The 24,747-nt window shown below is 47.0% G+C and overlaps 1 protein-coding gene across 1 annotated transcript in view; it reads right to left on the minus strand.

Annotated features, from left to right (window-relative positions):
* Window positions 1-20,065, minus strand: part of PNPLA1 (patatin like phospholipase domain containing 1) — a 42,527-nt gene extending 22,462 nt beyond the window's left edge. Inside the window, exon 1 of the mRNA XM_060110794.1 lies at window positions 19,705-20,065. Within this exon, the coding sequence (XP_059966777.1) occupies window positions 19,705-19,909 (205 nt within the window). The 5' untranslated portion in view covers window positions 19,910-20,065. The remainder of the gene's footprint in view (window positions 1-19,704) is intronic.
* Between the last annotated feature and the right edge of the window lie 4,682 nt (window positions 20,066-24,747).

Here is a 24,747-nt window from a genome sequence, read left to right on the forward strand (position 1 = left end):
CCAGAGAGAGAAGAAGCTATTCAAGGTGACCCAGAGTGTAAAAACAGGGCTTCTCTTTCCCTCCCTCACGTAGCCTCTTGCTAAGTGTTAAATCCTAGAAAGATGGGCACTTGGCAGCTGACAATTTAAACTGCTGGGGATCTCGTTCACAGGGTGCCCGAATTAAATTGGCTGTGCAGGATGAATCTGCAGTGGAGGATGGGACTAGAGGCCCCAGTCTGCCTCGGACTGGTAGCCTAGCAACAACTTCCAGTTCAGCCAATCACCGTGAGGCCCCTCTCACTGCGGCCCTTCTCCCCCACCTGCGGGAGCTGTGGGCACCAGGGAATCAGGGAGCTCGGCAGCCTCTGTGGAGGCGTTGGCGAGCAGAGTCGTGTTCCCAGGAAAGCCATGCAATTTTCCGAGTCCCTGTGTGGAGACCCTGGGAGTCAACTGCTTTTACCTGATCCCTACTTGTAGGCTGAATTATAGGCTGTATTTCCCTGTGGGCATATCTTGACTGCCTGACCCCACTATGATCATTATTATTAGTATTATCTTAACAACAGTCGTTTACCCAAGCAGGTTTTCACACTTGTAATCTCAGTTTATCCTCACAGAGACAGCGAGCCCCTGCAAGGGATGGGGGTGGGGAACTGGTTTATTCACCATTTTATTTCTAAATCCTACACTGCAAGGGCACTGATTGGAAAAAAAATTGGCTTGAAGATGCAGTGTCACCACTGCACAACTGGAAGGTCCATAGAGACCCTCCGGGGCAGCGATTTTTCAGCCAAGGAGGCTCCATTCAAAGAAAAGGAAATAAAAGGAATCCAAATCGGAAAAGAAGTAAAGCTGTCACTGTTCGCAGATGACATGATACTATACATAGAGAATCCTAAAGATGCTACCAGAAAACTACTAGAGCTAATCAATGAATTTGGTAAAGTAGCAGGATACAAAATTAATGCACAGAAATCTCTGGCATTCCTATACACTAATGATGAAAAATCTGAAAGTGAAATCAAGAAAACACTCCAATTTACCACTGCAACAAAAAGAATAAAATATCTAGGAATAAACCGACCTAAGGAGACAAAAGACCTGTATGCAGAAAATTATAAGACACTGATGAAAGAAATTAAAGATGATACAAATAGATGGAGAGATATACCATGTTCTTGAATTGGAAGAATCAACACTGTGAAAATGACTCTACTACCCAAAGCAATCTACAGATTCAATGTAATCCCTATCAAACGACCACTGGCATTTTTCACAGAACTAGAACAAAAAATTTCACAATTTGTATGGAAGCACAAAAGACCCCGAATAGCCAAAGCAATCTTGAGAACGAAAAACAGAGCTGGAGGAATCAGGCTCCCTGACTTCAGACTATACTACAAAGTTACAGTAATCAAGCCAGTATGGTACTGGCAGAAAAACAGAAATATAGATCAATGGAACAGGATAGAAAGCCCAGAGATAAACCCACGCACATATGGTCACCTTATTTTTGATAAAGGAGGCAGGAATGTACAGTGGAGAAAGGACAGCCTCTTCAATAAGTGGTGCTGGGAAAACTGGACAGGTACATGTAAAAGTATGAGATTAGATCACTCCCTAACACCATACACAAAAATAAGCTCAAAATGGATGAAAGACCTACATGTAAGGTCAGAAACTATCAAACTCTTAGAGGAAAACATAGGCAGAACACTCTATGACATAAATCACAGCAAGATCCTTTTTGACCCACCTCCTAGAGAAATGGAAATAAAAACAAAAATAAACAAATGGGACCTAATGAAACAGCAAAGCTTTTGCACAGCAAAGGAAACCATAAACAAGACCAAAAGACAACCCTCAGAATGGGAGAAAATATTTGCAAAATGAGCAACTGACAAAGGATTAATCTCCAAAATTTACAAGCAGCTCATGCAGCTCAATAACAAAAAAACAAACAACCCAATGCAAAAATGGGCAGAAGACCTAAACAGACATTTCTCCAAAGAAGATATACAGACTGCCAACAAACACGTGAAAGAATGCTCAACATCATTAATCATTAGGGAAATGCAAATCAAAACTACAATGAGATATCATCTCACACCAGTCAGAATGGCCATCATCAAAAAATCTAGAAACAATAAATGCTGGAGAGGGTGTGGGGAAAAGGGAACACTCTTGCACTGTTGGTGGGAATGTGAATTGGTACATCCACTATGGAGAACAGTATGGGGGTTCCTTAAAAAACTACAAATAGAACTACCATATGACCCAGCAATCCCACTACAGCATATACCCTGAGAAAACCATAATTCAAAAAGAGTCACGTACCAAAATGCTCATTGCAGCTCTATTTACAATAGGCAGGGGATGGAAACAACCTAAGTGTCCATCATCGGATGAAAGGATAAAGAAGATGTGGCACATATATACAATGGAATATTACTCAGCCATAAAAAGAAATGAAATTGAGCTATTTGTAATGACCTAGAGTCTGTCATACAGAGTGAAGTAAGTCAGAAAGAGAAAGACAAATACCGTATGCTAACACATATATATGGAATTTAAGAAAAAAAAATGTCATGAAGAACCTAGGGGTAAGACAGGAATAAAGACACAGACCTACTAGAGAATGGACTTGAGGATATGGGGAGGGGGAAGGGTAAGCTGTGACAAAGTGAGAGAGCGACATGGACATATATACACTACCAAACATAAAATAGATAGTGGGAAGCAGCTGCATAGCACAGGGAGATCAGCTCGGTGCTTTGTGACCACCTAGAGGGGTGGGATAGGGAGGGTGGGAGGGAGGGAGATGCAAGAAGGAAGGGATATGGGAACATATGTATATATATAACTGATTCACTTTGTTATAAAGCAGAAACTAACACACCATTGTAAAGCAATTATACTCCAATAAAGATGTTAAAAAAAAAAAGAATTCTCAAGTGAAAACCTAATGTGTATTACAAAACAACTAAAAACAGGGCTGTTCTGGGTTGAAGGCAAGTGGGGTCTCAGGCCCAATCGCCCCAGCCTACCCTAGGAAGGAAGGCCCTGAAAGCACAGCCCTGAAACTCCTAAGGATCTAGGAGCCTAGGTCAAAAATAGTAAACCAGACTAATTTTTTCATTTTACAGGTAAGAAACCCAGCTCAGGATAAAGGTTGAGCTCAATAAATATGGCTGAATGGGTGGCTGGCTAGCTGTCTAAATGGAGAAATGAATAAAAGCTGGATAAACCCTAGGTCATGCTCTCTATGGTAGCAGAAACTGGAACTAGAATATATGACAAAACTCACATTTTCCTTCTCTGTTCTGAATGCATTATTGGCTTTAGCCAAAAGCAAAACAACCCTGACTTAGTAAGCACTTAAAAAACCAAAAAACAAAAACAATACTTCTTATGGATAATAACAATATTCCACAGAGACCTTTTTCTAACCATAAGAGTTTACTAAAAAATTGGTGTAAAAAGTTCAAATCATCTTACATCAGGTTGCCATGGAAACAGCAGTGCCTGCCACTGGTTCCTCACCTGGATTCCTGTTAAGGTGCCCTCGGAGCTTTTTCTCAGGGCCTGGGGCCTCACTCAGCCACCATGTGCCTCTCCCCCAGAATCTAGACACAATCTCCATAACTTTCCACTGAAGGATCTACTGATTACCTTGAGATGAAACAGGCAGAGAGCATGTATCTAGAAAGTTCTCTGGAACCCCACAAAGTTCTCAGGGCCATTGCCCCTGCTCTTCTCTCTCTGCTTTCTTTGGTGGACCCAGAAGTCCATTCAGGATTCTGCTCCAAGGTAGAAACCAATACTGCGCCCCTCCAGGCTGTAGCCTGTCCTACCCTACAGACTCTCCCTGAACTACTGAGGGGACACTGGGATAATGCAAATGTTGTGAGCCAGTCACCCTACAGTCTTAGTGTATATGTGTGTGTGTGTTTGCATGTATGTAGTCAGGGGACTTCCAGGTGAGCCTCTGCTATAAAGAGAAAAGACCATCTCAGAGCATCTCCTCATTTGAGATTTGCCCAAATTAGGGCACCACTGCAGAGGAATGCCAATGCCTCCCTCTTTCAGAACCACTGATAGTTGAAGTTCATTTCTGCTGACTGTCAGTACTCACTGCCCCAGCTGTCCAAGACTTCAGTTGGTGGGGTCTGTTACCTACCTACCTACCTACATAGACCTCCCTCTACCTTACATGAGTCTTGAAATTCTCATGGAACCACAGGTTTCGATCCCAGCAGCTGTTTACTGCTCTTACTGGCTACCACTCTTTGGTACCTCCTTGGTGCCAGGTGCTGTGCCAGGTTCTGAGGCCTCATAGTTTCATGTAATCTTCATGACACCCCTTTGAGGTAGGTACTGTGGCTATCTCCTCTTTACAGATGAGGAAACAGAAGCTCAGCCAGTAGCTTGGCTACGGTCACACACTGGAAAACAGCAGAGCTAGGCTTCCAACTCCTGAGGGCCCCAAAGCCAGTGTTCTTTCCGCCACAGCTCACTGCCTCCACCAGGGACACGCCCTTCAACTCCAGAGCCTCCAGTTCCCACAGTGAGGTAGGGGGAGCAGGGTGGCTCTGCAAAGGCTCTTGGGATCTGCCTTTCTAGGATTTAGTTTAGGCACATCTCCTAAGGGCTCAGATGTCCCTGGGAGACAGGAAGACTCTCTTTAGAGCAACAGAACTCAAATCACGTCTTCAAACATATGCTCCTCTGTCCGCACACCCAGAGACCCTTCTCAAGCCAGGCCAATCTCTTCTCTCATCAGTAAACACAAAGTGCACAATCCTGCTTTTCCTCCTGCTACACAACTTCTATTTACTTATTTATTTTTTACTATCTATGCAGACTTCACCATAAAGCCCAGCTTAAGATCTGGGCTTTCTCCTTAAAGCCTTCACTGATCACCCTCACTGTTAGCTCTCTCTTTCCCCGTACCATCTGCACCATGTATCTCAGGCTGCCTTCAGTGGTCTGTCCTGTCTCTCTGGTTAGCGCATTCCTTGAGGACAGGACCTGCATCAAGAACACCCTTCTCCTGGGACTTTCCTGGCAGTCCAGTGGCTAAGACTCTGTGTTTCCACTGCAGGGGGAATGGGTTCGATCCCTGGTCGGGGAACTAAGATGCCTCAAGGGGTGGCCAAACCTAGCTCTGTGTTGAACACTTAGTAGGTATTCAAGAATAAATTAAAGAACTATTTAAGGTTCCATATTTCTGGTTTGCTCCTGTTATACCCCCAGCACTTAATTCAGTACCTGGCACACTGTAGGGACTTAATAAGTGTTTGCTGAATAAATTAATAATGAATGGTAAAGAATGAATGAACTGAAGGAGGAGATCAAAGAGTATCTTCTCTATTGGACTGCTGGGACTCTTCCCAACTGGTGGTCAGGAAGGTGGAATTCTTCAGTGACTCAGCCGGACTTGGGGCTTGACCAAGCAGTTTGCTCTGTCAAGCCTGGTCCTAACTCTTGCCCCCCATTAATGGATGTGAGACCCTGAGCTGGGGCAGAAGAGGAGCTTTTTCTTTACGTGTTGATCTCAGGAGGACAGAGGTGAGTTACCCTCAGGATTGATGAGTCAACTCCTAATTCAAATGAGAGTCAAACCAGCCTGGAGATTTGTTTATCATTTGTCTGCTTCTTTTCCCTGTAGAATTAGAAATGGAATTAGAATCTGATCCCAAAGAGAAGCAAAGAAAACATTGCTATTTTAATACTCTCTAAGTGAGCTGGACTAAAAATGGATCCACCAAATGTAGTGTGGGATGCTGGATTGGATCCTGGGACAGAAAAAGGACATCAGTAGAAAAATTGGTGAAACCTATAGTTAATACTAATGTACCAGTATTAATGTCTGAAGGTTGGCAAATGTACTGTGGTTATATAAGATGGTAACATTAGGGGAAACTGGGTGAAGGATGTATGTTGCTATCTGTATTATCTCAGCAACTTTTCTGTAAATCTATCATTATTTCAGAATAACAAGTTAATAATTATTAAAGTAAGAAAAAAAAGAAAGGAAGAAAGAAAGAAAAAACAGGGAATTCCCTGGCAATCCAGTGGTTAGGACTCCGTGCTTCCACTGCACGGGGCACAGGTTTGATCCCTGGTCAGGGAACTAGGATTCCACATGCCATGTGGCCAAAAAAAAAAAAAAAAGTGAAAAAAACCCCCATAGATCGACCAAGGCTGTTAGACACTCGGCAGGGGCTCAGTTAGCACCTGCTGATTTAAGAGGAATGAATCAACATAGGTCACCTGCATGACTTGCTTTCCAAATAGTTAGATGTTTCTAATGTGTAACCAACACATTCAGAGTATCACCCGATTTTCCATTCAGTTGTCTTCTACTTGAGTCCAAAGAATCATTTGGGTAAAATAAATGTTTATCCATTTGGTTTGAGAGGTTAAACATGTAAAACACAAGTTACTTTCAGTGAACGGAAAGATACTGATTCCATCACAGTAGTAGGAGGTACAGCCACCACCACCCAGAGGTGTCATTTCTGTACATGTTACAAAAAGTTTTTTTTTTGCATACATCATGTCATTTGATCTCACTTTCTTAACCAATGTGCAAATGATTGCTTGGCCCACAGAGTCTGGTAGGAAAGCTGGGGTGTTGCTTGCAAAGCAATTCTGAACTCATGATTAGAGAGGATATAGAAATGTAGAAATTAAGAAAGGTCTTGGCTCATTGTGTTAACTAATCTCTCTGAACGCCTGTTTCCCACTCTGTAAAACAGGTATAAATATAGTATCTAATTGATAGGACTGTGAGAAGATAAAAGTAAATGGTTTATGCAAAGATTTGGGCATAGTACCTGGCACATTCCCAGTGACTGATAAATAGTATTATTAGTGTGACACTAAGATGTGAATCAGAGCAGAGTTCATTCTACAGAAAATGCTGTCATCTCAGGCAGAAAAAGAACTCTGGGAATGATTTTTTTGTGTGTGTGTGTGTGGTACACGGGCCTCTCACTGCTGTGGCCTCTCCCGCTGCGGAGCACAGGCTCCGGACGCGCAGGCTCAGCGGCTATGGCTCACGGGCCCAGCCGCTCCACGGCATGTGGGATCCTCCCGGACCGGGGCACGAACCCGTGTCCCCTGCATCGGCAGGCGGACTCTCAACCACTGCACCACCAGGGAAGCCCGGGAATGACTTTTGATGAGGACATTTTGATTCTGAAAGAGCACCTAGCAGCCTGGGCTGAACTTCAGGTTATGTCTGGGCAACACACATACACACACACACACACACACACACACACACACGCCTGCAACAGGAAAAACTGGTGGTTCTACTCATGTCTTAAAGAACTTTGGAGAGACTTCTAGCTCCAGTAATAGAGTGCTAAGCTCAAAAGGAACCTCTCCAGCTTTAGGAACATCATCATCATCATCATCATCATCATCATCATCAACAACAACAACCAGAACAAAGAGCATGATATAAAATAAAATCATGAGACATGGTTGACTTCACAAGAAAGAAAGAGCAGAAATGAAGAAGGAACTGAAAGCCAGTGCCATGAGAGAGAAAGCTGATGCTGTGATTATTACACCAGAAACTGTCAGCCACAGGGCCTGTCATTCTGGGCTGTGTGAGGGGCAGTTGAACTGAGATGCTGCTTAAAGCCGGGACCCTCCAACAGCTGCTGGGCCGATGAAACGTGCCAATGGCTAGTCTCTGAGCAGGGCTCTGGGTGAAACTACACAAAGTCTCCCATAAAAAGCCTGTATCACCTGTGGTTTAGAGCTTGAACTGACACAACCTACAGGGTGATTACCATGAAAATTGGTCCTGAGTTGCTGATAACCCTGGGTACCTGGCCAGGGCCAAAGCAAACCAGTTCAGACGGTCCTTCCACCGCCCAAGCCACACAGAATTCCCATAGAAAAACCAAGTCCTTGTGCAGATGAGCTCACAATTAAAGTATTAAAAAATATTAACCAGACCAGGTTGGAGTCCAGTAATCTGTTTTAATAAGTTTGATGACTTCTCTAGGATGTTCTTCAGTTAAGTTTGAAATCTGCTGCATTACCTATGCTTTTCTATTTCAAGATCATTTTCTTTTCACTTGTTGATCCATTTATTCAACATTCACTCATCAAAGGTATTTTGTGATGAATATTTGCTAGGCACTTTGCCAGGCACATCCATGACTTCTTTTGTCCCTCACCGTAACGTCCAAGGGATGTGTCCCCACTCCCAAGTTACAGATGGGAAAACTGAGGGGGAGGCAGGTCACCGGTGGGCGGAGGACCCACAGTGATTAGTGGCAGAGCTGAAACACCAGCCCAGTCCTCCTTGTTCCTGGGATATGAGTTCTCCATCAACCCTGGGGTGTCTTGTCCCTCAATTGAGTGACAAAGACAGGCACATGGGTGACTGAGGAAAGAAGTCACCAAAGTCAAGGTTCTCATAGAGGCAGTGTTGTACTCCCAGAATCCGCCCCTGAGGCCCCAGTGGGTCCACTACCCAGAACACACCTGAGCCACCTGCCAATGACAATAACTTCAGCCACACTTGGCTCTGGGGCCTCAGGAGGGGTGGCACGAGCTGCCCAAGGCAGCACTGGACCAGGCACGGGCGGCAGACCAAAACACCTGTAGTGTCCCCTGCCTCCACGGGAGGAGTTGTGCCGGGTCCTGCTGTGCCTACATTTGTGGGGTGGGCACCCCCACTAGTCGTCTGGCCTGCTTAGGTGCTTTGCAAGGTCTTTTTGGAACTCACTTCCTGCCCGGAAAGACAGCTTGTCTTCCTTCTGAAAATGCAAGCACATCTGTGTGCAGGGCTGTTGCACCTGCTTATGTCACAGCCTGGAACACTCTCCTCTCAGAGTGCGCGGCTCTCCCACCCTTCCTTCCGCCTGAGTGGGCCTCGCCACCCAGCCCACCTGAAACTTTACCCTTTGATCATTCATCACCCCTTCGCCTGCTTTATTTTCTTCTTTGAGCGTGCATGCTGATATTTTTCTGTATGTTTAGTTATTTATGGCTTGATTTCACGAAGAGAGTGTCAGCTTCATGAGGGCAGACTGTTTTGTTCACTGCTAGATCCCTAGGACCTAGAATGAGTGACTGGACAAATGGTCTATTTTATCATTGTAAATTCAGCCAGAATCCGGTCCTCAACTTCTCTGTCTTCACACTAAGTAGATTAGACTCAAACAGGGCTTTCAAACTTGAAAAAAAAAATCACTGGAGATCAGGAGAGGCACAGAAAAAAAAAATCATTGGAACACTTTCTTTAAGAGAAATTTTATAAAGAGTGGACAATAGCAGGGTTGTACTTGTTGCAGCTGGGGTAAGGGCCCAGGGCTTCAATGTGTGTCCTTTCCCTGCTCCCCTATTCCAGCCTTCCTAACCCCACCTTGGCCCCCATGGAACCCTGGTTTTCCTCAGAACACAGTTTGGAAACCACTGGCCTAAGTGAGGTCCACTTCCAACCAGTCACTTCTTCTTCCAAAGTCTAAATGCAGTCATCCATAAAGTGGAGGAGTTGGGCTCGCTGACCTTCCTTCTATGACATTCTAGTGTTATACGTCATATGAGGTAAACCCCAAAGTAAAAACTGCAAAGACACATTCAGTGTCACACTTGTCAATGGCCAGCAATTGTCAGGAGTCTATCAGGCATTTCTTGTTGGATCAGCAGTTTGTGGGAGCCACTGAACCCGTAAGATGTCAGATTGCTCAACCAATCTAGTTGATGGGATGAGACACAGCGTCTGAAACAATTAAGACAGGATACTGTCAAGTGCTAAAGTAGGTGGACAGATTCTGTAGGTAAACTCGAGATCATGGAAAGAGATCCAGTGGGGTAAAATGGGAGGATATGTTGGGAAGAGGTGTTATCTCTGGAGAGAAAAACAGAAGGTCATTCTAGGTAGGGGACACAGCGGGTGCCGTGAGGCACTGCCCAGGACCCCTAGCAAGACTGGAGCACTCACATGCCAGCCGCCAGGAAGGCAGTCTGCTGATGGTTCAGAGCTGAGCCCCTTCCCAGCCAACACACTGGACTTGACCTGGTGGTTATGGAGTCAAGGTCTGGGTCCCAGGCAGGGACAGAGTTTTTCCATCATCATCATATATCCAATTACAGCTATTGTGACAACGACTGCTAACTGTCCCCAGTATCTATTCTCCCCTTCTTCCTTAGCAGTTGAACCTCCGATTTTTAGCTGGACACATGGCCTCCCACAATAAAGTCTACATTTCCCAGCCTCCCTTGCAGTCAGGTGTGCTCATGTAACTAAGTTCTGATCCATAGGATGTGAGGTGACATGATGTGTGTCACCTTCAAGGTCTGCCCTTAGAGGGAAGAAGTGTGCCCCCCTTTTCCTTCCCCAACTGGCTGGAATGCAGCCATGGTAGGGAGCGCTCTTGGGCTGTGAGCCACATGATGGAAGGAACCTGGGTCCTAATTCTGTGGACCCACCACACCAGGCTTGGAGGGCTGCAGTGCAAAGGCCACATGAGCGAGCAACACTCTCGGGTCTTGTTGAGTCACTGCTATCCCAACAAGTGCAACTGCAGTATCAATCCGAGTTTGCAGAACTTGTTCCCAGGGACCACTGCCGACCCCACTGCTGATCCCAGAGCCAGCAGTCAGGAGGGCTCAGCAGGCATTATTCCCTCCCACTGCTCAGTAGCTGAGCTGAGGCTCAGGGTGGCCTGTCCAAGGCCACTCACTGCTGAATGGATTCCTGGGGCAAGAGGAAAGGGAAGGTGGACAGAGTTTGGACGTTGGGGTCAGACCAACTTTGGTTTGAAGACCACCTCCCTGCTTACTAAACCCTACTCTGAAAGACCATGTGAAAATAATGTGTGTGGCATGCTAGGCTCACAATCTGACTGTAGACACTTTTGCTCTCAGAATCCAGAGAGCCTGCTTCCTAGACAAGTGCTCTTTCCCAGGGGGATTCTGGTCTCTGAGTCAAGGGCCCTCCGAGAGCGAGCTGTGGGAGCACCAAGGACTTAGTGCCTGACGGGAATGACGAGAGACTCTCAGAGGAGGTGACATCTGCGGTGGGCCTTGGAGGATGGGGAGATGCAGCACAGGGAGAGAAGAAAGGGGATGGCATCCCAGGGAGAGGGAACAGCGTGAGCAAAGTCACAGAGGTATGACACACCCTGAGACTATCCTGGACATGAAGAGCTCTCAATCCCAGCCCTCATCATCAGGCCCACCCCTTTAATACTTTATTTAGCAGTTTGGGTGTTTGGTGGGTTGGCTTTTTTGAGCAGGCAGTGTAAGAGGTATTGGAAAACAATTAATTTTAGAGGCCAAAACAAAGTCACCTGATGAGCACAGTTAAAAGTCAGCTCAGTCCCCTGTCCTACCCGCACCCAGCAGGGGAACAGCCACTGAGGCTGGTACTTCCCAGCACCATTCTGTGCCGTGAGACCAACCAGCCTCACCCCACTCGGCTTCTCCTCGGGCTCACAGTCCTTATCTGCAGAGATACATGTTGCGAAATGTTCCCGCAAGAAAACAAAGCCTAAAGAGGTTACATGCAACTTCTATGCAGATTTAAAATTATTTCAAAATAATATAAAAAAACAAAACAAAGCAGGGTTGGGAGTATACAGATGAAACCCAGTTGGTAAGTGTTGGTAAGAATTGAAGTTAGATGATGGGATCTTGAGGATTCATTCTATTATTCTCTCCAAGATGTTTGAAATTTTTCCATTTTCAAAAGTTATTTAAGGACTTCCCTGGTGGTCCAGTAGTTAGGACTCTGCGCTTCCACTGCAGGGGGTGTGGATTCAATCCCTGGTTGGGGAACTAATATCTCACCGGCCGCGTGGTGTGGCCAAAAAAAAAAAAAAGTTATTTAAAAGTTTTAAAAATGTACATGAATGTTCATAATAACATTATTTATAATAGCCCAAAGTAAAAACAACCCAAATGTACATTCCCTGATGAATGGATTTTAAAAATGTATTATATCCACACAAGGGAATATTATTTGACAATAAAAAAGGAGTGAAGTACTGACCCATGCTACAACGGATGAGTTTAGAAAATATTATGCTCGGTGAAAGAAGCCAGACACAAAAGGACAAATATTGTATGATTCCATGTATATTAAATGTCCAGAATAGGCAAATCTATAGAGACAGAAAGTAGATTAATGGCTTTCAGGCACTTGAATGGCGGTATTGAAAGTTAACAGCTAAGGGGTATGGGGTTTCTTCGGGAGGATAATTAAAATGTTGTATAACTGATTGTGATGTTGGATGCACAACTTTGTGAATATACTAAAAGCCATAGAAAAAGAAAAACAGACAGTAGAAGCTCTGAGCCATGGGTCTCCACAGGCTTCTCAGAAAAGCAGACTTGGATGTGGGCTTGGGCTAAGGGCAAGGGATGGACCAGCCCCTGAACCAAGGTCCATCTTCCTCATCTGTGACCCAGCCAGAGGAATTCACAGAATCTAGTCCAGTCTAAAGCCACTGTAGGAAAACTGTTTCTCTCTATCCTGGAAAAATACATATCCCACTAATAATCAGATATGGAATTTTCATTAGTCCAGGACTATGGTGGGCATTTTACAGGTTTCCATAAGCAATGCCTGACCAGTTTCCACCGCCTGGTCATACAGTCCTGGCGTCTCAGGAAGGTAGTACATCTTAGTTTTGCAAAGTGCACTGGAGCTTAACTGTGGCTGCACACCAGGATCACCTGGGAGTTGAATAAACACTGGTGCCGGGTTCCATCCCCAGAGATCCTGATTTAATTAGTTTGGGGGAGAAGCTTGGGCAGTGGATGTTTTAAAAGCTCCCAGGTGATTCAAACGTGCAAGATTGAGAACCATTGACTAAGTGAAGAATTCTTTAATGACTAGAAGAAAATATCAAAATTGTAGCATGGAGTATGGTAAAGTTTCTATCATGAAACTTCTCTTTTAGATTTATGTTCACCCTGGGTCTCAATACAAAAAATACTTCTCACTGTAGGTTCCAGTCTGGGAGGCTGGAGACCTCCTGTCAGTCACCGAGCTAAATGAAGGGGACTCACCAGTAGCAATCAGGTGCTTCCCAGCCTCTCCGTGGGCCTCTCAGAGGGCAGGTGATCCCCTGCTTCCAAAATAGCCCTTTCCCACCTTGGACAACCCTTGCCGAGTCAAAAGCTGCCTTTCTGAAACTTTCGCATCAACCCCTGACACCAGGGGACCTGCACTCTTCACCACTCCCTAGAGGCATCACATTTCTCCACCACGTGACTTTGTCCTGTCGTTATGCAGCGTCCTGGCTAGAAGCTGAGGCTCCTGTCCAAACTGTCTCTACCCGTCAAATTGCTATCCACCTTTCAAGCACTAGCTCAAATGTCACTTCCATGAGGCCTTCCACGATGGGAGCTGTCTGCTCCCTTCGCCTGCACTCCTCTGCCTTTTACTTTTCTAACATTCAGTTGGAACTCTTTGTATTGTAACGACTTGGTTACTACCTTGGGGTTTGAGTAGACTGTAAGCTCCTTGGGGGCATGGGTGGAGTTTCATCTTGTATTATATCTCTGTATCCTCTGCAGGACCCAGTATATGCTCAGAAAACACTCGTTGAATGAATGAATGAATGAATAATTGGCTTGCCGTGCAGTTTTTATAGGGGGGGAAGGTGCCAAGTAGTAGCTTAAGTGGGGATGGGGTTTTAAGTCCACCGAATGCCCATTCTCTGGTAAGACAGAATTATCTTTCAAAGTTATGCAAATGCAGTTTTGAGGCAAGTTCCTAGCCCCAAATTGGAAATCATGAATCTCCGCACTGGTTGTCAGGGAGACCATCTCTCCTCAGCTGAATAAATGAGTGAACAAACATTCATTCTCTAATTCATCTTTAATGAAAACCAGGCACTGGGTTAAGTGTTTTATAAACATTTTCACATGCCCCCAAATTGGCCCTATCACAGAACTAGGCACACATGGCCAGAAGATGGACCCACTGCTGCCTAAGCTTCCACAGAACAAAACACAATCTCAGGACAGAAAAGCTCAGACTGGGAACAAAAGGAGGGGGCATGGGGCTTCCCTGGTGGCGCAGTGGTTGAGAGTCCTCCTGCCGATGCAGGGGACGCGGGTTCGTGCCCCGGTCCAGGAAGATCCTACATGCCACGGAGCGGCTGGGCCTGTGAGTCATGGCCGCTGAGCCTGCGCGTCCGGACCCTGTGCTCCGCAGCGGGAGAGGCCACAACGGTGAGAGGCCCGCGTACCGCAAAAAAGGAAAAAAAAAAAAAAAAAAAAGGAGGGGGCATGGCCTGGAGGAGGGAGGCCTGGGAGCCACATGTTGAAGATTTTTTTTTAATTTATTAATTTAATTTATTTATTTTTGTCTGCGTTGGGTCTTCGTTGCTGTGCTCGGGCTTTCTCTAGCTGCGGCGAGCAGGGGCTACTCTTCGTTGTGGTGCGCAGGCTTCTCATTGCAGTGGCTTCTCTTGTTGTGGAGCATGGGCTCTAGGCATGCAGGCTTCAGTAGCTGTGGCACGAGGGCTCAGTAGTTGTGGCGCACAGGCTTATTTGCTCCGCAGCATGTGGGATCTTCCCGGACGAGGGCTCGAACCCATATCCCTGGCACTGGCAGGTGGATTCTTAACCATGGCACCACCAGGGAAGCCCAAGAGTTTCTTTTTTAAAGAGACAAACCTCTAGCTATATGCAGATAGTATGATTGTTTACACATAAAGTATGAGATAATCTACCAAGAAACTTTTAGAACTATTAAGAATGTTCATGAGGTTGCTCAAAACAGTATCATTTAGCATAAACCATCAACATCCCTTTATATCAGCAATAGTCAATTAGATTAGAAAATGCCATAGAAAAAAAGATCCCGGGACATCCCTGGTGGCGCAATGGTTAAGAAACCTCCTGCCAATGCAGGGGACAAGGGTTCGATCCCTGGTCTGGGAAGATCCCACATGCCGTGGAGCAACTAAGGCCGTGCGCCACAACTACTGAGCCCACGTGCCACAACTACTGAAGCCTGCATGCCTAGAGCCCATGCTCCACAACAAGAGGAGCCACCGCAATGAAGAGAAGCCCCCGCTTGCCGCTACTAGAGAAAGTGCACACGCAGCAACGAAGACCCAACATAGCCAAAAAAAAAAAAAAAAAAAGAAATCCCATTCCCCATAGCAACAAAAACTAATAAATCTAAGAAAAGACACACAAAATCTTTATTGAAGGGCAAAAAGGAAAAAAAAAAGGCCAGAAGAAATAGAGAGATAGATAGACTATATTATAAATGGGAAGATATAATTTTAATCAAAATTCGAATAGAGCTTTTCACATGGGGGAAAAAGAGGGTTAAGAATAATAGTCAATATTTGAAGAAGAAACTGAAAAAGGAGGAGATGACTGCCATATATGATGTACTCCTTATTATAAGCCTATAGTGATCAAAACAGTGTGATTTGGTGCAGAAATGGACAAATTCACCAAAAGAAGAGAAGAGAGACTCCAGAGACAGACTCTTGGGATTCTAGGAACTTGAATAAGCCAGAGGCAACATTTCAAACAAGTGTGGAAAGGGCTGCCTATAAATAGTGTGGGGTAATTCGTTATCACAATTAAAAACTTCTATTTCTACCTCAAACTAGCCACAAAATAAATTTCAGATGGGTGAACTTAAATATGAAAGAGCAAAACTTTAAAACTTTTGAAAGAAAATATAGAAGAAGTCATTGTAACAAAGAAAAATTTTAAAAAACAAAAATTGTAAGTGGAAAAGATTTATTGATACATCTGACTGCATCAAAATTGAAATTTTCTGAATAACAACAGACATGGTCAAATAAAAAGGCAAGTCATGGAATGGGATAAGATAGCTGCAATGTCCATAACTGACAAATGACTCATGTACAGACTATATAAAGAACATCTACAAGTTGAAGAGAAAAGGATAATGGTAAAAAAAACAGGAAAAGGTCATGAGCAGGTAAGTTACAGAAGAGGAAACACAAGTGGTCGGTAAATATATAGAGATGCTTAACATCCCTAGTTATCAGGAGGTACAGATTAAATAACAAAATAAAATGAGATATAATTTCACATTGATCAGATTGACTTAAAACTCTGTGGTCTTGGGAGTTCCTCAGTGGCCTAGTGGTTAGGATTCTGGGCTTTCACTGCCATGGCCTGGGCTCAATCCCTTGTTGGGGTACTGAGATCCCGTAAGCTGCGCAGCACGGCCAAGAAAACAAAAACAAAAAAACTCTGCAGTCTGATAGTACCAAGGGTTGATGACATTGTGGGGAAGTTAGAACTCATATATGCTGCTAGTGGTTAAATTGGTACAACCACTTTGGAGAGTAATTTAGCCAAGTCTGGTTAATTTCATGTGACATGTACCCTAGGGAAACATTCCATGTGGGCCTGGGAGACACAGACAGGGATGCTCATTGCAGTGTTGTTTATAACAACAAAAACTTGGCCATGTCCATCAACAGAATGACTAAATGAACCGTGATACAGTCTTAATGGAATAAACACTGAAAGAGGTAAAAGAGGTAAAGAGGATTGAAGAAAGTCAGGAGACCGAGTCCTGGTTCTTGTTCTGCTTCTAACTGATGACAAGATGTTATACAAGTCACGTGTCCCTCTTCATTGAATGCTCTCCCCAGATATTCTTGTGGCTCACTCCCTCCGCTCCTTCAGGTCTGTGTGCAAATTCCTTCTGCTCAGAGAAGCTTCCCTGACCCTGGTATCCATACAACTAGCATTCACGCCCCCTGACACTGCTTGGTCAAGAAGCAGAGTGGCTTAAAGGCCGGGCTAGGTTCAAACACCAGCTTTACCAAGTACTGTTTGTATCACCTTAGGCAAGTTATTTAAGCTTTCTGTGACTCAGTTTCCTCCTCTGTAAATGGAGATAATAATAGTTTTCACCTCAGAGGATTGTTATGAGGACTGAATGAATTAATACACCAAAGAGTTAGAACAGTGCCTGATACAGAGAAAGTGCTGGTTAGTAGTAAATTGCATGGCAGTTAAAAGGAATGAAGTACACTGGAGTGCCGTGGATCAATCTCATAAACATGCTGCTGAGTGAAAAGAGCAAGTCCCACACACATGTCACCCTTCCCTCCCAATTGCATGCATGCGGCCCAGCACACGGACCAGCCCTTGTTTACACGGCCATCAGGTGTCCTTCTCATGGGTCTGAGTTCCTCTCCCCTGCTGTCCACATTGGTCACAGACTGGCCAAGTCAGTTTTGAGCAGTATTTATTGAATCGATTGACTTGAATTAATTCTGAAAGTCCTCGGATGCCTGAGGATTAAGACGATGGTGTGTTTTAAGAAGCTGAACTAAAGACATGAGGAGGGTGGCAGCGATGGAGGAGGGTGGCAGCAATGGAGCAGGTAAGCAACACAGGTGCCCGGAAAGAGAGAGACTCCCAGAGGCCGGGTGTCTCCAAGGGTAGGATTCTGTGACTCCAGGACGAGGGAGTGGGGTCCATGGTGTGACTGAAACATTAACTGCTACATTCACAGATGCCTTGGCAAAAAAAAAAAAAAAAAAAGATCTAGAAGGATCCAAGCAGAGCCCTTCCACTGGCTACAAGAGGGAAAGTGGGATTGGGGACAAGGGGGAGGTGAGTAGAGGCTTTTTAAAAAATACTCTAGATACTTTTGCATTGGTTGAGAATTCTGTAGAGTAAGAAAGAATTTGTTACTTGTAAATTATTAGAAAAAAAAATACCTTGCACAAAAGAGGTACTCAGGGAATGGGCGTTACAATTATTCTTTAAAACAGAGACAAAGGGCTTCCCTGGTGGCGCAGTGGTTGAGAGTCTGCCTGCCGATGCAGGGGACACGGGTTTGTGCCCCGGTCCGGGAAGATCCCACATGCCGTGGAGTGGCTGGGCCCGTGAGCCATGGCCGCTGAGCCTGCGCGTCCGGAGCCTGTACTCCGCAACGGGAGAGGCCCCAACAGTGAGAGGCCCGCGTACCGCAAAACAAACAAACAAATAAAAAAAAACAGAGACAAAGACTTCCCACCCAGCTCAGACCCCCAGGCAGGAAGGGGCCCTGCTCGCACCCTTCCTCACACACTGCAGCTGGCCCTTCAGCAAGTCTCATTGGCTCTACCTTCAAAGTGTATCCTAAATCCAACCGCTTCTCACCACCCTCACTGCCCAGGCACCTGCCCTGCCCATCCCTCGTCTCAACGTACAACCTTCCCCTACTGCTCTCCTTGTTTCTCCCTTGTCCCCTCCATCTCACTCCCCCCAGTGGGCCAGGGTTCCTTAAAAACCCAAACCAGGCAGCTGACATGTTCCAAGTGCTTGCCATGTGCCAGGCACTGTGATAAGCAGTTCACTCACTTGCTCCATTAACCCTTTAACAACCCCGGGAATGAGATACTAGTAGAATCTCAGCTGGAGAGGTGCAGAAGCTGAGGCACGGAGCATCCAGTAATTTGCGCCAGGTCCACATCATAAAGTGCCAGCACTGGGATCCAATCCCTGTGGATCGCGTGCTCTTAGCTGCCTCCCCACTTTGCCTCCCTCCCAGCAGCCTGTGCTCCCCACTTCTCCAGAGTGAAATCAGAGCTCATACTCCGGCTACGAGACCCCACGTGACCTAGCCCCTGCCTGCCCTTCCAGCCTTATCCACCACCTCCCTCCTCGTCAACCACCGCTCCCCAAACAGGCTCTCCAGCTGGTCCTCCACCTAGAACAGTCTTTCCTTACTGATCTTCTAATGGCTTGTTCTCTCGTTTCACTCAGGTCTCTGCTTGAATGTCACCTCCTCCCAAATGGCCTCCCTGACACCCTTTCTAAAATAGTCCTCACTTTATTCTCTGACCCTTTTCTGCTGTAATTTTATTCATAGATCTTATCACTTCCTGATATGACGTTATGAGACTACTTTTTGGATGGTTATTATGTGTCTCCTCTCTCTAGAATTTCTGTTCCATGAGGGCAGGGACTTTGTCCCCAGTGCCTGGAACAGAGGCTGGCACAGAATGGTAGTGCAGCCAATGAATAAATGCTCACCCCCTCCCGAAGCCAAGGCAGCCCAGGGCTGCTCTGGGACCAGGTCTGGGCCTGCTGTGTGGAGCTGCTCGGAATGTGCCCACTCCCCTTACACAGGAGGGTGCTTCTGCCTCTGGATGTGTGGTCCCATTCTTCCCTCTGGGCCCCCTGGACTAGTGGGGCAGGAGGCAAAGTGAGATCTCCCATATTCCTTCCCAGTTTCCTTCCTCCGCTGGCCCCTCTGGCCATCCCTCCAGCCCCAGGGCTTGCACCTCCAGCCACCTGGAAGCTGGTCTAATGAATCCATCCCCACCAAGATGATGAACATGCCAGTTTGTCCTTTGCAAGGATATTTGCATTTTAAACGAGGCCATGCAGGAGCAGCTCTTCACCCCAATGTATGACTGTGTCACGGTGTAACTTCCAAGCCCAGGACATTTGAGAGAGATACTGCTTTTCCCTCTCCCAGACCTTGGGGGAAAGGGCATGGAAGGTAAGGGTGTTGAGGGAGAGGGAGAAAGGGTTCCAAGCTCACCCAGTGGGTCAGAGACTGGGACCCAGCAGACCCCAACCTCAAATGCTGTCCCACTCGAGCCACCTTTCCTGCCACCCAGAAGGCCTGGCTTTGTTCCCCAAAGCACCCCCAAGCCATCCTCAGGCTCTGCTTTGTGGAATCCCTCCAGAGGCTCCCCAGGGAACCTAGAACAAAGGCCTTACCCATTTCAATCTCACAGATGACCAAGGCTGCAATCACGGCACCTGCCGACGTCCCAGCAAAGCGATGGGCCGTTTCCAGCATCCGGGGAGCCAGGTCCCGAAAGGCATCCACCACCCCGGCCTGGTAGAAGGAGAGGAATCCACTGCCCGAGAAGGAGATGGAATGAGGGGTATCTGGGTCCCCCTTGAACACCTGTTCTTCCATCTCCCCAGCCTGGGGCCTCCCGGGGTGGGGAGGAACCCCTCAGTGCTGGCCTGCCCAAGCTCAGGCCGCCCTCCTGTTGGAACTCGCTGCCAAGCCTCCCTGCCAGCCCGGAGTCTGGAATGTGGCCGTCTCTCCCCAGGCGGCTGGGACACCCATGGGTGGCTCAGGCAGCAGCTGCCTGGGCCTGTTGAGCTCCGTCAGTAGGCAGCCCCAAAGCCTGGTAAAGGGCCCAGGCCCAGGACGAGGTGCAGGAAGCGCTGATGCGTGAGCAACGCCCTGGCCCTGCATGCGTGCTGCTCAGCCTTCAGCCCTGAAGGGTTCACTCATCTGGTTGCAAAACCTCCAACGATGGTTATGGGATGGCACCTCCCGCCCCAACACACTGCAGTAAAGGAACTGACCTCCCGCCAGGAGGACGGTATCCCCTTCCCGCAGCGGCAGGGATGCCAAGTTGGCTCTGGTTTTAGAGGGAAACACGGCTCACAGCACCCATGCCTCCACAGCGATGCCCTTCCCTGGGATCCTTCTCCAGGCTTTGTGTGATGTGTTACACAATTATTTTTATTTGTTCTTCTTACATAAGTGCCCCTTTGCTTATTCACTTTTTTATTCACATGTTAGGACTGGCCACCAGCAAAGTTGTAAAGGAAAAGGGTTTTGGTTTCAGGGACACCACCCACCACCGCCTCTCCATCTCCCACCTTCTTTTCTCCTTGGCCCTTTACTGACACACTAACTCTTAGTCAGTGCCCTCTCTCCAAGCCCTGAATCTTTATGCTGTATCCTAAATGTCCCAGAAGAAATCAATCTGGAATCTCGATCATTTGTTTGGGCTTCATACTGTGCACTGTTCTCACTTTGAAATGAGAAGTCTGAGATGCCAGTATTTAACCCCAAGGATGAACAGCTTGGGACGCCAGGTATGGGGGCATCTGGGTCAGGGCAGAGAGATGATTTGGAGCCCAAAGGGAGGTGGTGGGGGGACCAGGGTTAGCTCCAGGGAGCACTGGTCATGCCCCTCTAGAGCTGTGCAACGTGGCCCTGGCAAGGAGGGCCTTCCTTACAACCGGCAGATTTCACTGCCTGAGGAGGTCACAAAGCAGCGAAGTGGCAAGATCACGTCTCTCCCTTCAACATCCCCCCAGGCCACCTAGAGGCAGGATCAGAATTGGAATCGACAAAGTCCCCTGCCCAATCCCCAGTCCAGCTCCATACTCTGTTAGGATGTGATAGCCATGCGGAACCCGCCCTGGGGAGCTCCCACCAACTCTGTCCGCCTTACTGATCCGTATTGGAATTTCACATTGGGGGCAGCGCCCAGTGATCGGTCAGGAGGGGGTTTTCTATCTCAGGTAGGTAGCTCCAAGTATATTGCCTCTGTTTGAGAAGGGAACTCCTAACTAAATGTGTCTGCAACAGAGAAAACGCGCGCTCGCCTGTGTCTCTGCGCTTGCGTGTACGTGTGCGCATGCACATACGGGGCAGGCTCACGTATGTTCACAAAGATCTGAGGCAACCGACTGGCTGGGGTGAAGGGTGGGGTGGGGCTTGGTGGAGTCCAATCAGCTTTTGCAACATGGAGACCCTGCCTCCTTCCTGGGAAATCCGGTTGGCCTGTCCAGCTCTGCACTGGGGGTCCTGGGAGATGGGAGGGAGTGGAAGCCCTGTCCCCGAACTCAGACGCCTACACTTCTTGGGAACAAGATAGAGAAATGAGAAATAGCCAGAGACCCATACAAGGCAGTCTATAATTAAGTACCAAATTGTGCAGGGCTGAGATTCCTGCCAGAAAAGTTAAGAGATGAGGGTGAGTGGCATGGGCTGGAAACATCAGAGAAGCTATGTGGTAGAGCTCTGGGTTGGGGTGTTTGAAGAAGCTGGAAGGAGGAGTGAGGGTATTGTGGCAAGAGCAGCATGAGGTCCTTACAGAGAAGGAAGGGGTGTGATGGCAGGCAGTTACACAGGATGAAGGGCCTTGGAACAGATAGACGTGGGTTGAAGCCCATCTCTGCTATTTATAGGCAGTGTGACGTGTGGTAACCGCTCCAGGCCTCAGTTTTCCTCATCTGTAAAAGGGACAATAATGCCTATGCTGTACAGGAACTGTAAAATTTAAAATATAGCTGTAAAATGCCTGGCACGTGGTGTGTCTCATTATCAAAGGTCGGAAAGGGCCAAGGCTTCTGGAACAGATGGACCTGGGAGAAAAGGTGGAGTAGAAAGATGGGGTCAGCAGATGCATTTGCATTTGCAACATGCAGGAGGAGATAGGAGAGTTCTCAGGCAGGAGAGACAGTCTGGGGGATGAGGAAGGAGGATAGTGCTCTATCCTCCTATGGATGTTGATGGCCAAGCCGGGGTGGAGGCTGACAAAAGCTAAGTTAATGAAGCCATTGCCTCAGAGACTCTCAAGACCTGGGGACTGGTTGGATGGGCAGGATGAGTCATGGCTGATGCCTCATTTTTAGCCTGGGTGCTGGGAGGGGTGGGGCTGCCTTTGGCAGTCTTGGGAAAACTGGGACAGAGCTGGGGAAACTGGATAGAGTATGAGTTTGCTTTAGGACATGTCTGAGATGACAGCAGGACACTGGAGCTTTGGAGGAGAGGCAGGGAAGGCTCCAGAGACAGGGACAGAGACCCCTGCCATTGAGTAGCAGAGAAGGGTGAGCAGTTGGAGGTGGGCACAGGGTCATGTTGAAGGAAGACAACCTTGGACAGGTATGCTCCTTCCCGGTCATCTTGCTATTCCCAGTGAAATAGGAGGCAAGGCCACTTGTTCTACATGGACTGCAGGGCCTCGAGAAGGCTGGGGGACCACCACCCTTTCAAAGACAGCACTGTGTCCTGACTCAGTCCCTGGCACCTTGCTCTTCAGGCCTGGCTGTTGGATTAGGCCACAAGCAAACTAGAAATTCACGATTGCACTTAGGAAGGCCCCATTGGAACTGTTAACATGTTCCCACGCGCTGACCCTGGTGGAGTATTCTACAACTCTGACGAGGGCTGGGGGTGGGCCGCAGGACTCGCCCATTCAGTTCCTTGGTGTTAAGTGATTGAGAAGTTTCGTCTCATTTCCTATTGTTCCTGACATTATGCTCAAAGCCCTAAGAACTCCAAGTGGATGCCTTCAAGAAAAGATCACATTCTGACATTTCTGCATTTGATTTTTTTTTTTTTGCGGTACGCAGGCCTCTCACTGCTGTGGCCTCTCCCGTGGCGGAGCACAGGCTCCGGACGTGCAGGCTCAGCGGCCATGGCTCACAGGCCCAGCCGTTCCACGGCATGTGGGATCCTCCCGGACCGGGGCACGAACCCGTGTCCCCTGCCTCGGCAGATGGACTCTCAACCACTGCGCCACCAGGGAAGCCCTGCATTTGATTTTTAAGTCGGCTCATAATCCTCTCAGGATTACACTAAGTTAATGCTGCTCATATAACTCATCAGCCTCTGAGGAAATCACATGCAAGAAACTGAGACTGCTTATCACACTCAATTCCAACAAGACAACCCAAAAGGAACTTATAGAAGAACCTAGAGTTTCCCTAAATATAAAATATGTGAGACCACCCGGGACACATCTCTCAGGGAAAAAGACAGCATTGAGATTCTGGGTTAGCTTTCATTGATGGTGCACCCCCCCTAACTTAAATCTTGTAAAATGTTTATTGAGTGAAGAACGTGGTTGTTTCTGGATGTGAGAGAGTATGAAGGTCACAGCATCGCCCATGAGTAATCTTGCCAATAGTGTTTAACCTGAATCTAAGGGAGGCCTAACTTCCGGTTACCGTGAATACAGAGTATGAAGGAACAAGTTAAATGATGCCAGGTGAAAACAAAGACAGGACTTTCCTGGCGGTCCAGTGGTTAAGACTGCACTCCCAAAGCAGGGGGTGCAGGTTCGATCCCTGGTCAGGGAACCAGGATCCTGCACGCTGTGCCATGTGGCCAAAAAAAAAAAAGAAATGGAAACAAAGACAAAGTGAAACTGGGAGAAGGGCTGGTAGATAATTTGTTACTACACAGCAGCCATTCCTGGCCCACTGTTCCTTGCCCACTTCCCTACAGAGCAGCTGAAAGTTTAGATACTTGATTTCCAAGTCTCCCTTGCAGCTAGAGTCCATCATAAGACCCAGTTTTGGCCAATGAGGAGTAAGGGTGAATCTGCTGGGTGGCTCCCAACAAAGGTTTTCCTCCTTGATAAAAGGAGAAAGGTACATAAGGAGAGCCCCTTTCACCCCATCCCCCTTTCTTCCTGCCTGAGATGCTATCCTGTGAGAACATGGAGGATGGAGCTACAGCAGCCATCTTGCACCCATCAGGGGAAACAGGCAGCCACACTGAGTGTATTAGTTATCTATTGCCGTGTCACAAATTACCTCAAAATTCAGTTCCTTTAAATAACAAACGTTTATGATCTTAGACAGTTTCCAAGCATTAGGAGCCCAGAAATGGATTAGTTCCAGGCTCGGGGTCTCTCATTAGATTGTAGTCAAGCTGATAGCTAGGGTTGCAATCATCTCAAGGGTCATTGGGGTGGAACAATCCACTTCCAAACACACTCTCATGGTTGCTGGTAGGCATCAGTTCTTAGCTGGCTATTGATAGAAAGCTTCAGTGCCTCACCACATGGTCCTCTCCACTGGGCTGCTCACAAGATGACAGCTTGCTTTTCCTAGAGTGAGATGTGCAAGGGAGTGAGAGAGAATAAGAGATAGAGAGTGTGAACCCCCAATGGAAGCCATAGTCTTTTTATAACACTGTGAGAAGTGATAACCATCCCTTCTGCCATATTCACACCCCTCCTACATTTTGCTAGGGCTGGTCTATGTGACCAGAAA

This window comes from Mesoplodon densirostris, chromosome 10 (genome assembly GCF_025265405.1).
Source record: "Mesoplodon densirostris isolate mMesDen1 chromosome 10, mMesDen1 primary haplotype, whole genome shotgun sequence".
Classification (NCBI taxonomy): Eukaryota; Metazoa; Chordata; class Mammalia; order Artiodactyla; family Ziphiidae; genus Mesoplodon; species Mesoplodon densirostris.